At 41.0% G+C, this 20092-nt stretch overlaps 1 protein-coding gene across 1 annotated transcript in view; it reads right to left on the bottom strand.

Annotated features, from left to right (window-relative positions):
- Positions 1–278: 278 nt before the first annotated feature.
- Positions 279–20092, bottom strand: part of capn8 (calpain 8) — a 28555-nt gene continuing 8741 nt past the window's right edge. Inside the window, exons 5-21 of the mRNA XM_046311937.1 lie at positions 17807–17975; positions 17321–17404; positions 16860–16945; positions 14585–14659; positions 14187–14347; positions 9022–9191; positions 8262–8273; positions 7810–8021; positions 7205–7241; positions 6977–7042; positions 6827–6884; positions 4564–4628; positions 4245–4313; positions 4071–4149; positions 2292–2408; positions 1888–1946; positions 279–1783 (exon numbers count right to left, since the gene is read on the bottom strand). Of these exons, the coding sequence (XP_046167893.1) occupies positions 1760–1783; positions 1888–1946; positions 2292–2408; positions 4071–4149; positions 4245–4313; positions 4564–4628; positions 6827–6884; positions 6977–7042; positions 7205–7241; positions 7810–8021; positions 8262–8273; positions 9022–9191; positions 14187–14347; positions 14585–14659; positions 16860–16945; positions 17321–17404; positions 17807–17975 (1543 nt within the window). The 3' untranslated portion in view covers positions 279–1759. The remainder of the gene's footprint in view (positions 1784–1887; positions 1947–2291; positions 2409–4070; positions 4150–4244; positions 4314–4563; positions 4629–6826; positions 6885–6976; positions 7043–7204; positions 7242–7809; positions 8022–8261; positions 8274–9021; positions 9192–14186; positions 14348–14584; positions 14660–16859; positions 16946–17320; positions 17405–17806; positions 17976–20092) is intronic.

Raw genomic sequence — 20092 nt, forward strand, 5'->3', positions numbered from 1 at the left:
GTCATGATTAGGGATAGTCCTTAATGAATAGTCATGATTAAGGATAGTCCTTAATGAATAGTCATGATTAAGGATAGTCCTTAATGAATAGTCAGGATTAGGGATAGTCCTTAATGAATAGGGAATAATGAATAGTCATGATTAAGGATAGTCCTTAATGAATAGTCATGATTAAGGATAGTCCTTAATGAATAGGGAATAATGAATAGTCATGATTAAGGATAGTCCTTAATGAATAGGGAATAATGAGTGAGAAAATGACAGACGCACAAATATCATACCCCCCAAAAATGCTAACTTCCTTATTGTAATTGTGAGAGGTTAGCATGTCTTTATTTTTTGCATCTGTAACATTCACTCATCATTATTCCCTATCCTTAATCATGGTAGCATCCACATTAATGTAGAACTGTTTAGGAACATATTATATTCTTATTTACAATAAAAGTGACTCAAATGACACAATACATTATTTACCATTCATTTCTATTGGGCACCAAATCATCTGAAACAACCAAAACATACAGCAAATGCATCCAACAGGTTTGTGGAGTCATAAGCTTGATGTAATCATTGTGTGCTAGGAATCTGGGACTGATACTAAACCTTTGACTACTTTAATACACATACAGTGTAAGTGAATTTGTCCCAATACTTTTGGTCCCCTACAAGTGATGTATTTTCTTAACAGTTCACCCGATATGGATGAAAATACCCTCATATTAAAGCTGACAGTCTGCACTTCAACCTCATAAGTCATTGTATCATTTCAAAACAAAACAAATTGTCACAGTCCCAATACTGTTGGAGCTCCCTGTATATCATGAATATAGTTACAATCTAACATCCAAAAAAACGAAACATAAAATAAACATATTTAAGTGATAATCAAGTTATTATTTTAAATGCTATATTCAATATTTTGCAGTGCTATGGCTAGTGGCAGATGCTTTTACTTATATGAATGAGACTTTTCATGTCTCAATTCAAATTTCAATTCTGAGTTGAAATTAATTATATGTACGGGCAAAACAAAATCCATGTTGTAAGAATGTTTCAGAGGAACTACATGTTCCCTCGTTAGATGGTTCTTTGGATGCCATCTACCATTGTGCCTTTCAGTTTGTTACAGGTGACCGTTGTGATACTCATCACTGCAGACTGTATCAATAGGTTGGCTGGACTTCGCTAAAGATCCGTAGATCTCTACATTACTCTGTTTTCGTTTACAAGGCCCCATTTGGATTGGTTAAATCTTGAGGTTCCTAGGGTCTCCACCAAGCTCGGTAAATCTGCTTTTTACTTTTAAAGCACTGTGCTGCTGGGACAAAATTCAAAATACATTTCATCTTAATATTCTGGTGCTGTTCGGGGCAGTTTAGAGTATTGACCGGGGACTTAATTGTGTAGGAATGTAACTGTTTTTCTGCGTGATTTGTGATGTTTTACTTGTGCTTCCCATAATGTGTATATTTTTGTTGTTGTATTGCGCAGGGCACATTTGAATAAGAGACCTAGGTCTCAATATGTTTTATGGTAAAATATAAAATGTTTTTTTTTCAATCTGATTGACCCCAACCCTGGTGTAGAGTGATCCATAGGCTATTGTAGACAAGAGCCCTATAAATGATTTTGTCCAAGTCTCATTCAATAAAAGCAACAGTAAAATAACACATTGAGAAATTTTTGCCGTAGAGTCCAATGCAATTGAGTTGTTTGTCTTCATCTGTCCCTGTAGTAGATTATTATCTCTGGAATCTTAATTGAGGCCCAGGCAGACCCACTGAAAAACATGAACACAAACACAAAATCGTTCAGAATTGATTGGAAACAATCAGGAAAATATTTATTAAATGAATGAATTAACGATTAGATGTGAAGACATACCTGCAATGCATCCAATTCGATCTTCCCACTGTCATGTTTGTCAAGTGTTTTGAACATTTCTAGTAGAGAGAGAGAGAGAGAGAGAGAGAGATAAATACAAGGTGATTCTGACTCTGAGAATCTGCCTGCCCATAACAGGTATTGCTAATACCTTTTAATTTGATTGTAGTAACTTTATAAATGTTAATTTAAAACAATATCCTGTGCACACTCAGTTCATGGGCTTTCCCCAGATAGTTAAGTTTTTATTTATAAGAATGATGATAATAATGGTCATGGAACAGACACTTTTATCCAAGGCAATTTATAGTGTACAATATCCAGAGATGCAAGCACCATGCTCTGGATTGACTCATTGGAACCACCTCTTATTAGAAGACATTATGAAGTCAAAAACCACTCACTAAATAGCATTTCCAGTCGTATCAGGCAGCCCATGAAGCAGTCAAAGTCCATGGAGTAATCTGAGTTAGCGTAGCGGGACACAATTAGCTGGAGCACCTCGCTGTTAAGCTGAAATCCTGCGACAATAATAAACACAATAATAAAATCCTGGCCCAGCATTTCAACCAAAGTCCTAATACAACAATTTGTTATTGACTGACCCATGTAAATGTTGTGTGACATGGGGGTAAATGAAACAGCGTAATGCTGCATTCTAATAAATATTTACAGTTAACAAATGCATTTGAATTGATAATATTACAATATTACAATAGTAAGAGCCCCTCCGGTAGTAGTAGTTGTGGTAGGGGTAGCATACAGTAAGTAAGAGGTAGCCACATTAATGTGACTTTAAAGGGATACTGCGAGATAGCATACACAAGCAGCTAGCGTACCTGTAGACTTCCAGTCATTGTGCTAACACTAGTTAGCATTGGCTTGCGAAACTACCACTAATTCACACCTTTAAATGTGTTTTAAAGAAGTTCTCTATAAATGAAAGAGTGTGTTCTATTGACTCTATGTCTGTGCTAGTGTACAGTTGGCAATGTTTTCCTGAAGGGCAATACTCCATTTTCTCATTGCTGCAACTCCCCAAAGGGAGAGGTGAACGTCAAGTGTCTTCCGAAACCTCACTTGCCAAGCCACGCTGCTTCTTAAGATTTGCTTGCTTAACCCGGAAGCCAGCCACACCAATGTGTCGGAGGAAACAACATTCAGCTGAAGTCAGCTGTCAGGCTTACATGCGCCCGGCCCTCCACAAGGAGTCACTATTGCACAATGAGCCAAGGAGGCCCCCTCGGCCACACCCTCCCCTTATCCCGATGAATTGTGCACCGCCCTATGGCACTCCCGGTCACGGCTGGCTATGACACATAGCCAGCCGTGGGATCGAACCCCAGGCTGTAGTGACGTCTCAACACTGTGATGCAGTGCTTTAGACCATTGCGACACTCGGGAGGCCCGCACATAGGTAGATTTCTAATACCCTTCTGTTAAACTACACTGAGTGTACAAAACATTAAGAAGACTTTCCTAATATTGAATTGCACCCCCCTTTGCCTTCAGAACAGACTAAATTTGTCAGGGCATGGACTACAAGGTATCGAAAGCGTTCCACAGGGATGCTGACCCTGTTTGCTCCAATGCTTCCCACAGTTGTGTGAAGTTTGCTGGATGTCCTTCGGGTGGTGGACCATTCTTGATACACACGGGAAACTGTTGAGCATGAAAACCCCAGCAGCGTTGCAGTTCGACACATTCAAACCGGTGTGCCTGGCATAGCCACGGATAGGGGTGCTGAGAACCCCTGATAAATTACAATTAAAACAATAATTTATATATATATTTTAAGTATTATAATAATGTGAGAAAAAAATCACATTTAGTGCACTAGGCCTTTATTACTCCTGTATGAGCAGAGAAAAATTGTCGTCAGCACAGTAGGGGGAAAAATACCCCCCAAAACATGTTCCCGCGGCCATGGCGCCTGCAGCTACTACGATAGCCCTACTGGCACCTACTGTAAATCTTTTTTTCTTGCCCATTCACCCTCTGAATGGCACACATACACAATCCTTCTTTAAACGGTCTCTTCCCCTTCATCTACATACACTGATTGAAGTGGATTTAACAAGTGACATCAATAAGACATTCTATGTCATTCTATGTCATGGAAAGAGCATGTTTTGTACATTGTAAATTAAATGGTTAGATAAGTCAATGTTTCTTAACAATACCTGCTTCAGTCAACGCCTCCCTCATCTCGTGGGTGCTCATCGTGCCAGAGTTGTCAGAGTCGTGACTTTTGAAGATTTCCTATAAGACATCGAAATTATTGACAGACTCGAATACGAGTAATAATACCAGTTTCAATGCTGTACACTCAGCACAGTCTCTGACTTTAATCTTACCAAATACTTCTGGATCTTAGTCCACACAGTATGGAACTCAACCAGGCCCAACTTTGCATTGCCATCCATCTGATTGTGGTCAAGACAGATATAATATATGCCAGTTAGCAGACACTTATTCAAAGCGGCTTTCAGTAGTGCATGCATACATTTTCCCCTGTGGGAACCGAGCCCACAACTTTTGGCGTTGCAAGCGCCATGGTCAACCAACTGTGCCACACAGGAACAATTTCCTAATACCACATGTTGAAAAGTAAAATGTGCATTTTTCCATATCATATTGAGAATGAATGGCTCATGCTACTGTAGGAAAGGATACATCCAACAGACTGATGATGTGACGACAGGTCTCGAGGCTAAATCCATCCGTTTTGACGTGAGATCCTTGAAAACAGAGTGGCAACAAGTAAAGCTAATATACCGTACTGTTAACACATACTGGGTCCATACTGGTGAATATTTAAGTTGACATTTTATCTGTCTCAAAATGCACATCAGCCAATTCAAAAAATGTTGTTGCACGTGATACAATACTACATGTGCATTTTAGTCAGTTATCCAGACCAACTTAAGGGAACATCAACAGATTTTTTTACCTAATTGGCTCAGGGATTCAAAGCAGTGACCATTCAGTTACTGGCCAACGCTTCCCATAAGATAACCTGGCATATTTATTGTTTCTTAAAATAGGTCCATTTGGCCACCAGAGGGATATTTTAAACCTCCAAATGAAAGGTTTACTTTTCTTTCACTTGGTCTGTAAAGTGTCGTGTCCCAATATTGCATGATGAATCATTGACTAGGCTACTAGCTTCTAACGTTAGACAACATTAAAAAGGAATGTTTTTTCGTATATATGAAGAAAAAAATCACATGTTTTTGCTTATCCGTTTCTCACACATCCATGTGTTTTACAGGAAAAAGATAAAGGAGGTCTACACAACATTTCAGTTTATCGTACATTGTAAAAAATAAAAAATAAAAAGCTGTCATGTACCTCTATTACAATCACTGCCAGGTGGCATACACACTAAACTGGTTAACTGTGAATTTGTGGGGTACAGTATCAGTTGGTTCGAGTCCCACTCGTGTCAAGCTTTTTTGTTTAGGAAAAAACTGTTCTCTGCTGGTCCTCGATGATCGATTCAAATAGGCGATGAACTGGATGATTATAATGCATGTCAAATGTTGTAAGTGTAGCCTACATAAGAAATTAAGACGTTTTGGTCTAACAGTAACGTTATACTATGCCATTATGTTCAGTATATTCGGTATGCTAGGCCTATATAGAATAAGAATTAATCCTTAAAGTTAAGTGTCCAGTGATAATCTCACTTTTAAAAGTTCATATTCTTTTAACTCATACCCAAATAATTTTGTTGACTCGTCCTATACTCATATTTGTGGCCAAAGCATAAACTGGAGAGAAAAACCCACACCTCAAACATGTATCTTAAAAACACTTTCAAAAACGTTTGCTATTTCGTCATAGAGTATGATGTCATACTCCTGAGAAGGATAAACAGGCCAATCAGCGTTCTAGAGGTGGATGAGCTTGCCAATCAGCTGTCTACTTTGATTAATATTTTTAATGACCAGTATATACCCATACCATTCTTTTGTTGGAGTATACCTACACCATTCCAACACAGAAAAGCTGCTTTTTAATGACCAATTTTAGGAAGAAAAGCTATTTCACTCATATTGTAAGTAAATAGAGGTAATATTTCCTAGAAATCTGGAAACACTGGACAGTTACTGTAGGTGATCTTGCGAGACATTGATTCCGCTTTGATCTAAACTTTATTAAACAAGCACCATTCTGAGAAGCGTCGCTTCGGTGCACATCGGCAGCACTAACGTTAACGTTACACCACTGTAGCAGTAGCTTATATGTTAGTCTGCAATAGGGACTCCAAGAAGCTCCTCTACAAATATATTTGTAATCTTCATTTACAAGGTTTTGGGCGTACTTTGGATAACACTATCACAATAAATGTAATTCTACATTTCAAATGAAAAAAAACTCCTGGGATTCCAACTTGCCACAAACTGCAAAAATTACACAGGAACCAAGTTCGCTACACTGTGAGCTTATCGTTTAGTTGAGATTTTGCGTGTTTTTTAGTAACCGTTTTTTAATGATTATTTTTTAAACTTCTGTTAAGAACATTTTCATGAAAAAGTGTTAAATCACGTCCACCTTCGTCAACATTTGTACACCGGACATAATCACTGCCACTTGGTCAGGTTAGCATAGGGTTAAATGTGCCAGTTTATGTCAAATCAAATGTATTTATATAGCCCTTCGTACATCAGCTGATATCTCAAAGTGCTGTACAGAAACCCAGCCTAAAACCCCAAACAGCAAGCAATGCAGGTGTAGAAGCACCTGTGTAAAAACAAATATGTAATGGGAACAACTCAAATGTAGCATTTTATCACATGCAACCACGTCAACAATTTTAATTGGGGTGGAGAAAAGGTTTAAATTGAAACTTTTTCTAATGTTGGCAAATATAGACCCACTGTGTCTCATCACAGATGATGCATCACAATGTATATACATCTCCTTTACTCACTCTGAGTTACCACTCTGTTTAAAATCTTTTGAAGTTCGAAGGCAGAAACTTCGGAATCCTGTCAAGATTAAATTAATATATTAGAAAGAAAAATAAGATTGTTATGTGACTGATTTAAATAAAGAACAAAAATAATATAGAAATACATACGCTTCCAGCAATCTGCAAGAATAGACGTTTGAAGTAGGGATCCACATCACCCTCTGTAATATCAGGCTAGAAAGGGTAAACGTATATTTTTTAAACGTTCATAAATCTCTGTTTAAATATTATGTTGCACTTGAAATATCCAGACGGAAACACCTCAGTAAACATAAAAACAAAATTGTGTTGGAAGATGTTGAGATCAAAAGACAAGAAATAATAACTATGATGTACCTCGTCAACTTCCACACTGATATCCTCTTCCATTGGACTGCAACAAAACACATAGAAAGATATACATATAACATACACCATATGATAAACGCATCACGTTTGTACATATGTTTGTCATTGTGCCCTGGAAACAAAGCTACATTTTCAAATTGAATGGAAATGTATGATCGAACTCATGTAAGTGTCAATAATGTCACGTTGCTTCATTAGCGAGTACCACTTCCTCCTGATTCGGCTCATACCGAGGCTCGAACCCAGGACCTCTCTGCCTCACAAACACACATGACCGCCCTCCTGAAACGTCTTACCCAGCTGTGCCATAAAACAAATTGTCAGCACGAGTGGATCCCCATTCGCTATAAAGGCCTGCATTATTTTTAAAAACACTTCCGTGTTTGCTACATAGGCCTACATTATATAAAACGTTAGTGTTCACAACAGCATCTAGAAACATAAAACCAAGAATGTTAATAAAACAATAAGACACATGTGGACCTATTCACATGCCTTACGACTTAATAATGTATTTCAAATAATCACTATAAAAATGGTATAGTCCCACTCTATTGCAGGCTGTATAACCTCTTCATAAACACGGGGCCCACCTGGTGGCAGCATGCTTCTCGGCGAAGACTCTCAAGAGGAAGCTGCCCTTCTTGTGCGGCTCAAACGTGGAGGGGATGATGACGTACTCCCCGGGGGGCAACTTGAAGCGGTCACAGATCTCCCGCAGGTTGATGAAGGTATTGCTCATTGCCACAGACTTCTGTCTCAGCAGCACATCTGGGCCCAGGTGGATGTTGGTGCGGCCCTTATACTGCCATCAAACACAGAGGATAGGGCCTTGTTACTGTAGTCTACCTTGTGGAATTACATTATACATTGGTTTCAAACAACATATTACCTTGCTTTTTGTGCATTCGACACTGTACTCATATTTTGGCTCATAATAAGTTGAGAATGTGATATGAACAGATCAGCATGAAAATGGCCTTATAGTGTATCTATAATTATGCTTGAGTTTCTTTCATTGTATGTGTTTATGTACCATACATACCTCATCAGGAACCTGAAAAACAAAACAAACATCAGAATATTAACAGATTTGACCATATCATTTTAAAATGGATTAAGTCAGGAGTAGCCAACTCTCCTCTCTGAGAACTACTGGGTATGCATGCTTTTGCTCCAGCCCTGCTCTAAAACACCTCATTCAGCGAATGCATGATATCATAAACAGCTGATTTATAGAAGAAAAAAGAATTCTGTGTTTTGTATCATATTGTACAACAGCTGATTAAACTAATGCGGTAAAAGTGTAAAACAAATATGATCAGTGTTATTTTCTGATAGTTGCTGGTTGAAAAAAAAAACATTTTAACAGGACCTTCTAATTAGCAGGTTTTGCATGGGTGGAGTTTTGGCTTACCTGGTGACATCACCAGGTGGTGTAAGTTCATAGACCAATAACAAAGAGAGTTCCAAACCTCTCTGCCGATAACAGCTAGTTTTCAGGTTACATATCCCTCCCATTAGGCCCCTCACTCAGACAACTCCCAGACAGTCCTAGCAAAAGTCTTGCTTGTGAAGTTGTCCCCCCCCCCACCAAAAAAAAAGCTGTTTGTTTCTTTTTGACAATTTTAATGGGAAACTATTACACTAAGGAACCTCATTGTTACCCAGAAATGATTTAAACATTGAGATAAAAATAGCTGCATTGGCCCTATCAGGCAGGGCTGGAACAAATGCCTGCATACACAGGTGGAGGGTTGGCCAGTTATGGATTAAGTGAATAAATTGGGGTGGTGATGTTGCACCTGGTATATTGAAAAGCCAATGGTGTTGAGGTCCCGGCTGAATCTCCTCTCTTTGCGGCTGTCTTTTTGCATGAGGCCCACCAAGAAGGTGCAGCCATCCTTGCCATCATGAGGGTCATCATCCACATCATCCAATTTGATGGCAAACTGGGGGTTAGAGCAGAATGTGGCTGCAGAGAAGTGGGTGAGAAAAAAGATTTGTGAAAAAGGATTAGTGACTAATCGAGGCAACACTATCAGAGTTGCCAGGTTTAGCTACAATGTCCAGTCTATGTATGACCACTCAAAACCTGCACAAAGGCCTGAAAACTAGCCTCAAGAGAGGAGTTGCCACATGTATCGAATAAGTGTCTCCATATTAGATAGCTAGTGCCGTCAGTTCGTTGTTCTCACATCACTTGTCAAGGTGTGAGCGCACGTGCTGCTTTCCTCATTTACGTGATTCAGCTGCCTGCTGCCAGTGATGCCAATTTAGCAACTTTTCAGACTACCCTGGCAACCTTTTTTTTTAAACAGCACCTAGCAACAAATTTATCAAAAGTTTGTTTGGAACTTTTAGCAACTTTTGAAAAGTGACTCAAATGCTACAATGCACACATTTTCCCTCTAAATGACACAAAAACGATTTTCTCTCAGTCACAACACACGTGCCTGGCTGCAATAGTGCATTGTGAGTGACGTCAGCAGCAGGCGCTCAGCTCGTGTACAGGCAGCAGCAGGCAAGCAGCAATTTGGGCAAATTGCCAATAATTGTTGGCTGACTGCGGCACGAGCTAAACTCAATGAATATAGTTGGTCACAAATGTTTGATCTTGAACAGAACATACAACATCAATCAACATATCCCAATCAAAAGCGTACTGCCATAAGTATAGAAAAGAGTGGGTGTCTGTACCTGAACAAATGTCAAATCATATTTTTTGCAGAGATGGCAAGTCAATTTGAGAAACGTTATTGTGTATTCTACTTAATGACGCAGTTTTACATTACGACATCACAACGTCATTTAGCAACATTTAGCAACAAATCAACCTGCCTCTAGCAACTTACCCAGAAAATGTGTTGGCAACACTGCCTGCTACAGCGCTCATCTCAACACACACACACACACACACACACACACACACACACACACACACACACACACACACACACACACACACACACACACACACACACACACACACACACACACACACACACACACACACACACACACACACACACACACACACACACACACACACACACACACACACACACACACACACATACATTCATCTAACACACACATACATTCATCTAACACACACATACATTCATCTAACACACACACACACATACATGCATCTGGCCCACACACTCACTCAGCAACTGCCTGCCTCATTGTCTGATAATCAGAAGCAGCAGGTCACAGTAAAATTAATAGATACAAAAAAAATAAGAGAAATGCCATGATGGACGCAGTGCAATTTAGATGTAGCCCAAAATCCCACAACCCATGACAAATACATTTTCACTAGCAACATTTTCCCGGAAAATCGTGGACATGGCTACCCTGAACACTATACACTTTTTACTCTAAACCAGTGCTTAATTTGAGACTCTACATTTTGGAGGTTTTCTTCCAGAAACGATTTGTCTGAATCCCGTACCTCTCGTGGCATGAATGTATTTTCTCTCCCCTTTTTGCAATGTAAAAATTCAAATAAAAGCAATCAAAGTTCATTCGAGTTGCCTATTCGTTCATTCTCATGCCCCCACAACAGAACATAATGTGAAAAGGTTGATTTTCCGCTGGTGCCTAATATTCTAAGAGTTGATTTTGGTTGGGCCGGCCCGGGTTTATGGTTTGCGCAACATTGTAACCTATGTTTGAGACCAAACAGACGTCGCTGTGTGAGAAGCGCGCCAGTATCTCTCACATAGGTAGAATGAGATTCACTTTCTATGATCTGCTCTGATAGACATGAATGAGCCTGCAACTCTCATCTCTCTAGCGTTGCACATCATCATTTCCTTATAGAATCATCGCCACGCGAAGGGTTCTGAAGTAACTGCAGCACCCCTTATACATTGAAATACATTTGCCAAAGCTTTAGAATTACTGCTGTCTGTTCAGAAATAAATGAAATAATTCAGAATAGCCTACTACACAATGATATGGCCTATAATTTAGCCACAGAGGATCAATAGATTCTTTTTTTTTAAATAGCCCTCGCTGTGGATTGTCGCAGCACGTTCTTGACTGGAGAAAATCTGTCAGTGAAAAAACAGACCTATCAAATCAAACTTTATTTGTCACATGCACTGAATAGAGTTAAGAAAATATTTACCAAATAAACTGAGTCAATGTGTGGGGGTACAGGTTAGTCAAGGTCATTTGTACAAGTAGGTAGTAGTGAAGTAACTATCCAAATGTACTGGGCCGCACACACTACCCTCTGTAGCACCTTACGGTCAGATGCCGAGCATTTACCACACCAGTCGGTGATGCAACCGGTCAGGATGCTCTCGATGGTGCAGCTGTAGAACTTTTTGAGGATCTGGGGACCCATGATAGTTTGTTGGTGATGTGGACACCAAGGAACTTGAAACTCTCGACCCGCTCCACTACAGCCCCTTCGATGTTAATGGTGGCCTGTTCAGCCCACCTTTTGCTGTAGTCCACAATCAGCCCCTTTGTCTTGCTCACATTGAGAGAGAGGTTGTTGTCCTGGCACCACACTGCCAGGTCTCTGACCTCCTCCCTATAGGCTGTCTCATCATTGTTGGTGATCAGGCCTGCCACTATTGTGTCGTCACCAACCTTAATGATGGTGTTGGAGTCGTGTTTGGTGTTGGAGTCGTGTTTGGCCTTGCAGTCATGGGTGAACAGGGAGTACAGACCCCTGAGGGGCCCCAATGTTGAGGATCAGCATGGCAGACGTGTTGTTGCCTACCCTTACCACCTAGGGGAGGCCCATCAGGAAGTCCAGGATCCAGTTAGCTCAGTGATGAGCTTTGTGGGCACTATGGTGTTGCACTCTGAGCTGTAGTCAATGAACAGCATTCTCACATAGGTGTTCCTTTTGTCCAGGTGGGAAAGGGCAGTGTGAAGTGCGATTGAGATTGCATCATCTGTTGGGGAGGTATGCAATTTGGAGTTGGTCTAGGGTATCTGGGAGGATGCTGTTGATGTGAGCCATGACCGACCTTTCAAAGCACTTAATTGATGAGTCACTGATGTGATCTTCCTGTCTGGGTTGGCGCCCCCCCTTGGGTTATGCCGTGGCGGAGATCTTTGTGGGCTATACTCGGCCTTGTCTCAGGATGGTAAGTTGGTGGTTGAAGATACCTCTCTCGTGGTGTGGGGGCTGTGCTTTGGCAAAGTGGGTGGGGTTATATCCTTCCTGTTTGGCCCTGTCCGGGGGTATCATCGGATGGGGCCACAGTGTCTCCTGACCCCTCCTGTCCCAGCCTCCAGTATTTCTGCTGCAGTAGTTTATGTGTCTGGGGGCTAGGGTCAGTTTGTTATATATGGAGTACTTCTCCTGTCTTATCTGGTGTCCTGTGTGAATTTAAGTATGCTCTCTCTAATTCTTCTTTCTTTCTCTCTCTCGGAGGACCAGGGCCCTAGGACCATGCCTCAGGACTACCTGGCATGATGACTCCTTGCTGTCCCCAGTTCACCTGGCCGTGCTGTTGCTCCAGTTTCAACTGTTCTGCCTGCGGATATGGAATCCTGACCTGTTCACCTGACTTGCTACCTGTCCCAGACCTGCTGTTTTCAAGTCTCTAGAGACAGCAGGGGTGGTAGAGATACTCTTAATGATCGGCTATGAAAAGCCAACTGACATTTACACGTGAGGTGCTGACCTATTGCACCCTCGACAACTACTGTGATTATTATTATTTGACCATGCTGGTCATTTATGAACATTTGAACATCTTGGCCATGTTCTGTTATAATCTCCACCGGGCACAGCCAGAAGAGGACTGGCCACCCCTCATAGCCTGGTTCCTCTCTAAGTTTCTTCCTAGGTTCTGGCCTTTCTAGGGAGTTTTTCCAAGCCACCGTGCTTCTACACCTGCATTGTTTGCTGTTTGGGGTTTTAGGCTGGGTTTCTGTAACAGCACTTTGAGATATCAGCTGATGTATGAAGAGCTATATAAATACATTTGATTTGATTGCTACCAACGTGACTGCTACAGGGCAGTAATCATTTAGGCAGGTTACCTTCGCTTCCTTGGGCACAGGGACTATGGTGGTCTGCTTGAAACGTGTAGGTATTACAGACTGGGTCAGGGAGAGGTTGAAAATGTCAGTGAAGACACTTGCCAGTTGGACCGTGCATGCTTTGAGTACACATCCTGGTCATCTGTCCCCGCAGCTTTGTAAATGTTGACCTGTTTAAAGTTTTCACAATATTTTAAATTGAGGGAAAACATAGGTTGTAAAGCAAATGGCTACTGCTGAAAAGAGAAGACTATGCTTTAGGTTACCAACATATTTGATCAACTTCCAAATATTGTTTTACAAAAGAGAGAGGCTGTTGGCATGAGCGCATCGGCACGTGAGCTGCGCATCATTGGGTGAGTCAGTGAAACTGGAAAGCATTTTTAGGGCAATAATTTCCTCTTCATATTGTAGCCTAATCATATGTCTCATATTTTCTGTTTGTCAGTGTCAACGCAGTCTGCCATTTTGATTATTTTTAGTGGTATTAAAAACAATTCTGCTGAAGTCTCCAGTTATGTAAAATAACGTAGAATTGCATGAAATGCGTTAATAAAATGCCATATTTTTCCCAGATCCTAGAATACTAAAAATGTTATCCATGTGTGCAACTTCTGTAAGTGCCTCTACTCTACTGCTCTATTCCACTACGCAAATGCGATGCTATGCATGCAATGGTTTATTATAAAGTTTTTAATGCATTCCGGTACCTCACAACTCCCCAGGTCAACCCCCTCTCGTGCTCACTTTTTGTTCCGGAACCTCCCGATTTACAAATTAAGCACGGCTTTTACCATAACGTTAAACATAATATAACTCATCAGCTGTCCATGAATATTGCAGATAGGATTAGTGCAAATAGGCAAGCAGCACAAAATCTCTTACAAGTAGTTTTAATACCTACTGAATATAATGTTATATTATTAGAGATTGACAGGTTCTGTACCTGCATGGTTCCTGCATCCTCCAGCGGTAGAGCCTACCCTCCACATCCCCTCAAACTGGTAGTGGTTCCAGCGACCCACTTCATCACTGACCAGCGTGTCTGGAGTCAGGTTGCAGATCTCCAGCTTGGAGTACTGCCTTAGGAAATCAGAGTAGGCCATCCTGGATAAGGAACAAGGAGTAGGTTGCTACCATGTACATCAAATATAAAGGAATATACATTTTATGTATGACATTTGAAAGAGACAATAATGGAAATAAACACTTTTTTTTGTAAATGTTATTTTTATGCCAGCTGTTAGACAATATCATTCTAATGAAAGTGTTATACTGTAGCAAACAATATTATTGGGGTGTTTAATACAGTGCAATTCCAATAGAAAAAAATAACAGTTTCACCAAAACTCTCCATCTTCGGCAGAGTGGTCTAGCTTGGCTTTCTCCTCCGGTCGTACTCCATCCCATTCCCTGGAACTATTGAGAGAAAGAGTTTAAGCTTGTCACGTGGCTTCCCCAAGCGGTATTACAACATCAGGGAATTTCACAACCAAATAAATATGCTTTCTTGGAGGCTTACCTACAGCTTTCTCCCAGACATTGTCAACACAGTATCACAATTTTTAAAGCTTACAGTGCATTTGGAAATTATTCAGACCCCTTAACTTTTCAAATCAAATTTGATTTGTCACATGCGCTGAATACAACAAGTGTATACCTTACAGTGAAATGCTTACTTACAAGCCCCCTTAACCAACAATGCAGTTTTAAGAAAAATTAGTGTTAAATAAAAAATAGATAAGTACATTTAAAACAAGAAAGTAACAAATAATTAACAAGCACAAGTAAAGTAACAGTAGTGAGGCTATATACAGGGGGTACCGGTACAGAATCAATGTGAGGGTGCACCGGTTAGTAGAGGTAATTGAGGTAATATGTACATGTAGGTATAGTTAAAGATAATAAACAGAGAGTAGCAGCAGCGTAAAAGAGGGGGGCAATGCAAATAGTCTGGGTAGCCATTTGATTAGCTGTTCAGGAGTCTTATTGCTTGGAGGTAGAAGCTGTTAAGAGGTCTTTTAGACCTAGACTTAGCGCTCCGATACTGCTTGCCGTGCTGATAGCAGAGAGAGCTCTGCTCCCGAATGGCGCAGGGTCTAAGGTACTCCATCTCAGTGCAAGAGGCATCACTGCAGTCCCTGGTTCGAATCCAGGCTGTATCGCATCTGGCCGTGATTGGGAGTCAGCGTCGTCCAGGTTTGGTCGGGTTAGGACATCATTGTAAATAAGAATTTGTTCTTAACTGACTTGCCTAATTAAATAAAGGTTTTAGGGCCTTCCTCTGACACCGCCTGGTATAGAGGTCCTCGATGGCAGGACGCTTGGCCCCAGTGATGTACTGGGCTGTACACACTACCCTATGTAGTGCCTTGCGGTCGGAGGCCGAGCAGTTGCCATACCAGGCAGTGATGCAACCATTCAGGATGCTCTTGATTGGTCATCTCCTTTGTCTTGATCAGGTGGAGGGAGAGGTTGTTTTCCTGGAACCACACGGCCAGGTCTCCTCCTCCCTATAGGCTGTCTCATAATTTTCGGTGATCAGGCTGTTGTGTTATCTGCAAACTTAATGATGGTGTTGGAGTCGTGTCTGGCCATGCAGTCATGAGTGAACAGGGATTACAGGAGGGGACACAACCCTGAGGGTCCCCCGTGTTGAGGGTCAGTGTGGTAGACGTGTTGTTGCCTACCCTTAGCACCTTGGGGCGGCCCGTCAGGAAGTCCAGTTGCAGAGGGAGGTGTTTCGTCCCAAGGTCCATAGCTTGGTGATGAGCTTTGAGGGAATATTGGTGTTGAACGCTGAGCTGTAGTCAATTAATATCATTCTCTCACATAGGTGTTCCTTTTGTCCAGGTGGGAAAGGGCAGTGTGGAGTGAAATAGAGATTGAGTCATCTGTGGATCTGTTAGGGCGGTATACAAATTGGAGTGGGTCTAGGGTTTCTGGGATAATGGTGTTGATGTGAGCCATGATCAGCCTTTCAAAGCACTTCATGGCTACAGACGTGATTGCTATGGGTCGGTACCCTTTTGGTACCCTTCCCCAGATCTGTGCCTCGACAGAATCCTGTCTCGGAGCTCTACGGACAATTCCTTCGACCTCATGGCTTGTTTTTTTTCTCTAACATGCACTGTCAACTGTGGGACCTTACATAGACAGGTGTGTGCCTTTCCAAATCATGTCAGGTCAATTGAATTTTCCAAAGGTGGACTCCAATCATGTTGTCGAAACATCTCAAGGATGATCAATAGAAACAGGTTGCACCTGAGCTCAATTTGGAGGCTTATGGCAAAGGGTCTGAAAACTTATGTAAATAAGGTGTTTCTGTTTTTTAAATTTACATTTGCAGCAATTTCTGAAAACCTGTTTTCACTGTTTTATTATGGTGTGTTGTGTTTAGATTGATGAGGACATTTAAAAAAAAAAAGTTTTAGAGCAAGGCTGTAATGTAACAAAATGCGGAAAAAGTCAAGGGATCTGAATACTTCCAGAATGCACTGTATATACCTGCAATTAAGTGTTGAATAAATGTTTGTTGTGTGTGTGCCACAGCAATCAAAAATTGTTATATGGTCAATAAAGTTGCTCAACACTGCTACTAATTGAGTTATTTACTCACTCATCGCTCCAGGCACCCGTCCACTCCACCTGACCCCAGGGGTTTCTGATCCTCACCAGCTCAACTGGATTCCCATGCAGGTGTACCTTCACTCAACACGGAAATTCGACAGACTGTTACGATTGACAAGAGGCTACCTGGCTATCTTATCTTGTTGAAAAACACACGCCATCTACAAACTTCATGCATCACCATCTGTTGTCTAAAATACGTATTTTTTTAAATGATCTATGTGTCATGTGTCATAAAATGACATAGTAATAGTATGTCAGTTAGACTACTACTAATGATATCATAGTCGTTTTTATGACATTGTTGCAGAGACAACATTAAGTGTAATGTTACCAAAGCAGTATTTTTAAAACAGTTAAACTCATTGAACTGCTAAAAAAGCTGACCACATTATATTAACTTATTTGACTTCTCCTGGATAGTTTTATGTACTGAGAATGTATTCTTACCTCTTCTGCTGCAGTGATTGAGTACGCATGCCCCTTCACCAGCTTCTGACCAGTAACTGCCTCCGTCTCGTACGCACTTGTTATCTACAGTACCCCAGAACACTACATATCAAACATGTTTACTGCTACTGCATACTCTAATTTATTCATGTAGGACCGATCCAAACAGGTGTATAATTGTATAATTTTGTCTTCTCACGTCAATAAGAGATGTATGTAGTTACACATGCCAATCTTAAGGTAGGGTTTCGCCCTTTGTCTGACATATACATTTAAAAAACAGTCATGACATCAGACCTATATTCAAAAAACTGTTACTATGGACATTGGATTTCTGGGATTAAGGCTCACAATGAAAAAGCATTTCGGTGTATCCCAAAGGTACAGAAACACGTCAGGACCTTGGCAGCATTATATTTCTTGGTTCTTGTAATGTACAACTAGAATATTCTGTATTTAAAGATGACTCATCAAAAACACCCTTACATCAATGGAGCAGCCCAAAAGAGAACCCAGCCCCAGGGCCTTCTTCATGATTTTGAACAGGCACTGTGGGGCCTTGCCAAGATTATATGTCTCAGCGATGCCCCCAGTGAAGTCCTCAAAGCCTTCTGTGGTGGAGCCCCCAGACAAGGCCTCATAGGAACTGTTGACTCTACAAAGAAAAGAAGAGTTTGATTATGTTTGGTTATATCAAAATCAAATGCAATGTCATCAATACAACACATTTCTTGAAAAAAAACAAAGTAAGAATCCATCTCTGTTTAAAAACTCACATCAAACAAAACAGGTGATTTAATTTATTTGATTTGTTTAGCACGTTTTTGGTTACTACATGATTCCATATGTGATATTTCATATTTTTGGTGTCTTCACTATTATTCTACAATGTAGAAATAGTCAAAATTAAGTAAAACCATTGAATGAGTAGGTGTGTCCAAACTTTGACTGGTACTGTATATATATATATATATTTGTCTCGGGACAATATTGTGCATTTAAGCTACTTTTTTTGCCTCAGTGCAACGTTGTGCAGTTAGGCTACTTTTCAGGGCAATTCAGTATCATGCTCAATGAAAGACATGTAATTTGATGTAAAAAAAAAAATGTGCAAACACATCATCTGACATTCACAGGCAATGGACACAGAGACGTTCTATGGGCGAAAGGAGCCTAATCGAGCAGTTAGGATCATACCCTCTGGTTGTGAGGACAGTGAGCTTGAGGACCACGACAACGATGAAGAATGGACCCCAGAATCAGGTTTGAAAGGCTGTGAAATATTAGTTTATGCCCAACTTGTATTATTTCATGAAAAGAGTGCTTGTTTATGATATTTCTATGTTTATTTTTTTATTTCACCTTTATTTAACCAGGTAGGCCAGTTGGGAACAAGTTGTCATTTACAACTGCGACCTGGCCAAGATAAAGCAAAGCAGTGCGACACAAACAACAACATAGAGTTTCACGTGGAATAAACAAACGTACAGTCAATAACACAATAGGGGGAAAAAGTCTATATACAGTGTGTGCAAATGGCGTGAGGAGGTAAGGCAATAAATAGGCCATAGTAGCGAAGTAATTACAATTTAACAAATTAACACTGGAGTGATAGATGTGCAGATGATGATGTGCAAGTAGAAATACTGGTGTGCAAAATAGCAAAAAAGTTAATAAAAACAATATGGGGATTGAGGTAGATTGGATGGGCCATTTACAGATGGGCTGTGTACAGCTGCAGTGATCGGTTAGCTGCTCAGATAGCTGATGTTTAAAGTTAGTGAGGGAGATCTAAGTCTCCAGCGATTTTTGCAATTCGTTTCAGTCATTGGCAGCAGAGAACTGGAAGGAAAGGCGGCCAAAGAAGGTGCTGGCTTTGGGGATGACCAGTGAGATATACCTGCTGGAGCGCGTGCTACGGGTGGGAGTTGTTATCGTGACCAGTAAGCTGAGATAAGATGGAGCTTTACCTAGCAAAGACTTATAGAAACCCTTGAGCCAGTGGGTCTGGCAACGAATATGTAGCGAGGGCCAGCCGACGAGAGCATACAGGTCGCAGTGGTGTGTGGTATATGGGGCTTTGGTGACAAAACGGAAGGCACTGTGATAGACTGCATCCAGTTTGCTGAGTAGAGTGTTGGAGGCTATTTTGTAAATGACATTGCCGAAGTCGAGGATCGGTAGGATAGTCAGTTTTACGAGGGTATGTGTCATGTTTTGTCTTATATTGTCTTGTCATTTTGATTTTCCTTCTGTTCGTTTTCCCCCTGCTGGTCTTTTTAGGTTCGTTCCCCTTTTTCTCTCTCCCTCCCTCTCTCTCTCTTCTCTCTATCGTTCCGTTCCTGCTCCCAGCTGTTCCTATTCCCCTAATCAATCATTTAGTCTTCCACACCTGTTCCCTATCTTTTCCCCTGATTAGAGTCCCTATTTCTCCCCTTGTTTTCCGTTTCTGTCCTGTCGGATCCTTGTATATTGTTCACCGTGCTGTGTCTTTGTATCGCCCTGTCGTGTCGTGTTTCCCTCAGATGCTGCGTGGTGAGCAGGTGTCTGAGTCAGCTACGGTCAAGTGCCTTCCCGAGGCAACCTGCAGTTTATGATCGAGTCTCCAGTCTGTTCTCGTCATTACGAGTGGAATTGTTTTTTGTGCTTTATTTACCGCTCCGATTTGTCTAGGAGTGTTGCATATTTCCTTAACTGGATTAAAGACTCTGTTTTCGCCAAGTCGCTTTTGGGTCCTCATTCGCCTGCATAACAGAAGGATCCGACCAAAGA

The sequence above is a fragment of the Oncorhynchus gorbuscha genome, linkage group LG18 (assembly GCF_021184085.1).
Source record: "Oncorhynchus gorbuscha isolate QuinsamMale2020 ecotype Even-year linkage group LG18, OgorEven_v1.0, whole genome shotgun sequence".
NCBI lineage: Eukaryota > Metazoa > Chordata > Actinopteri > Salmoniformes > Salmonidae > Oncorhynchus > Oncorhynchus gorbuscha.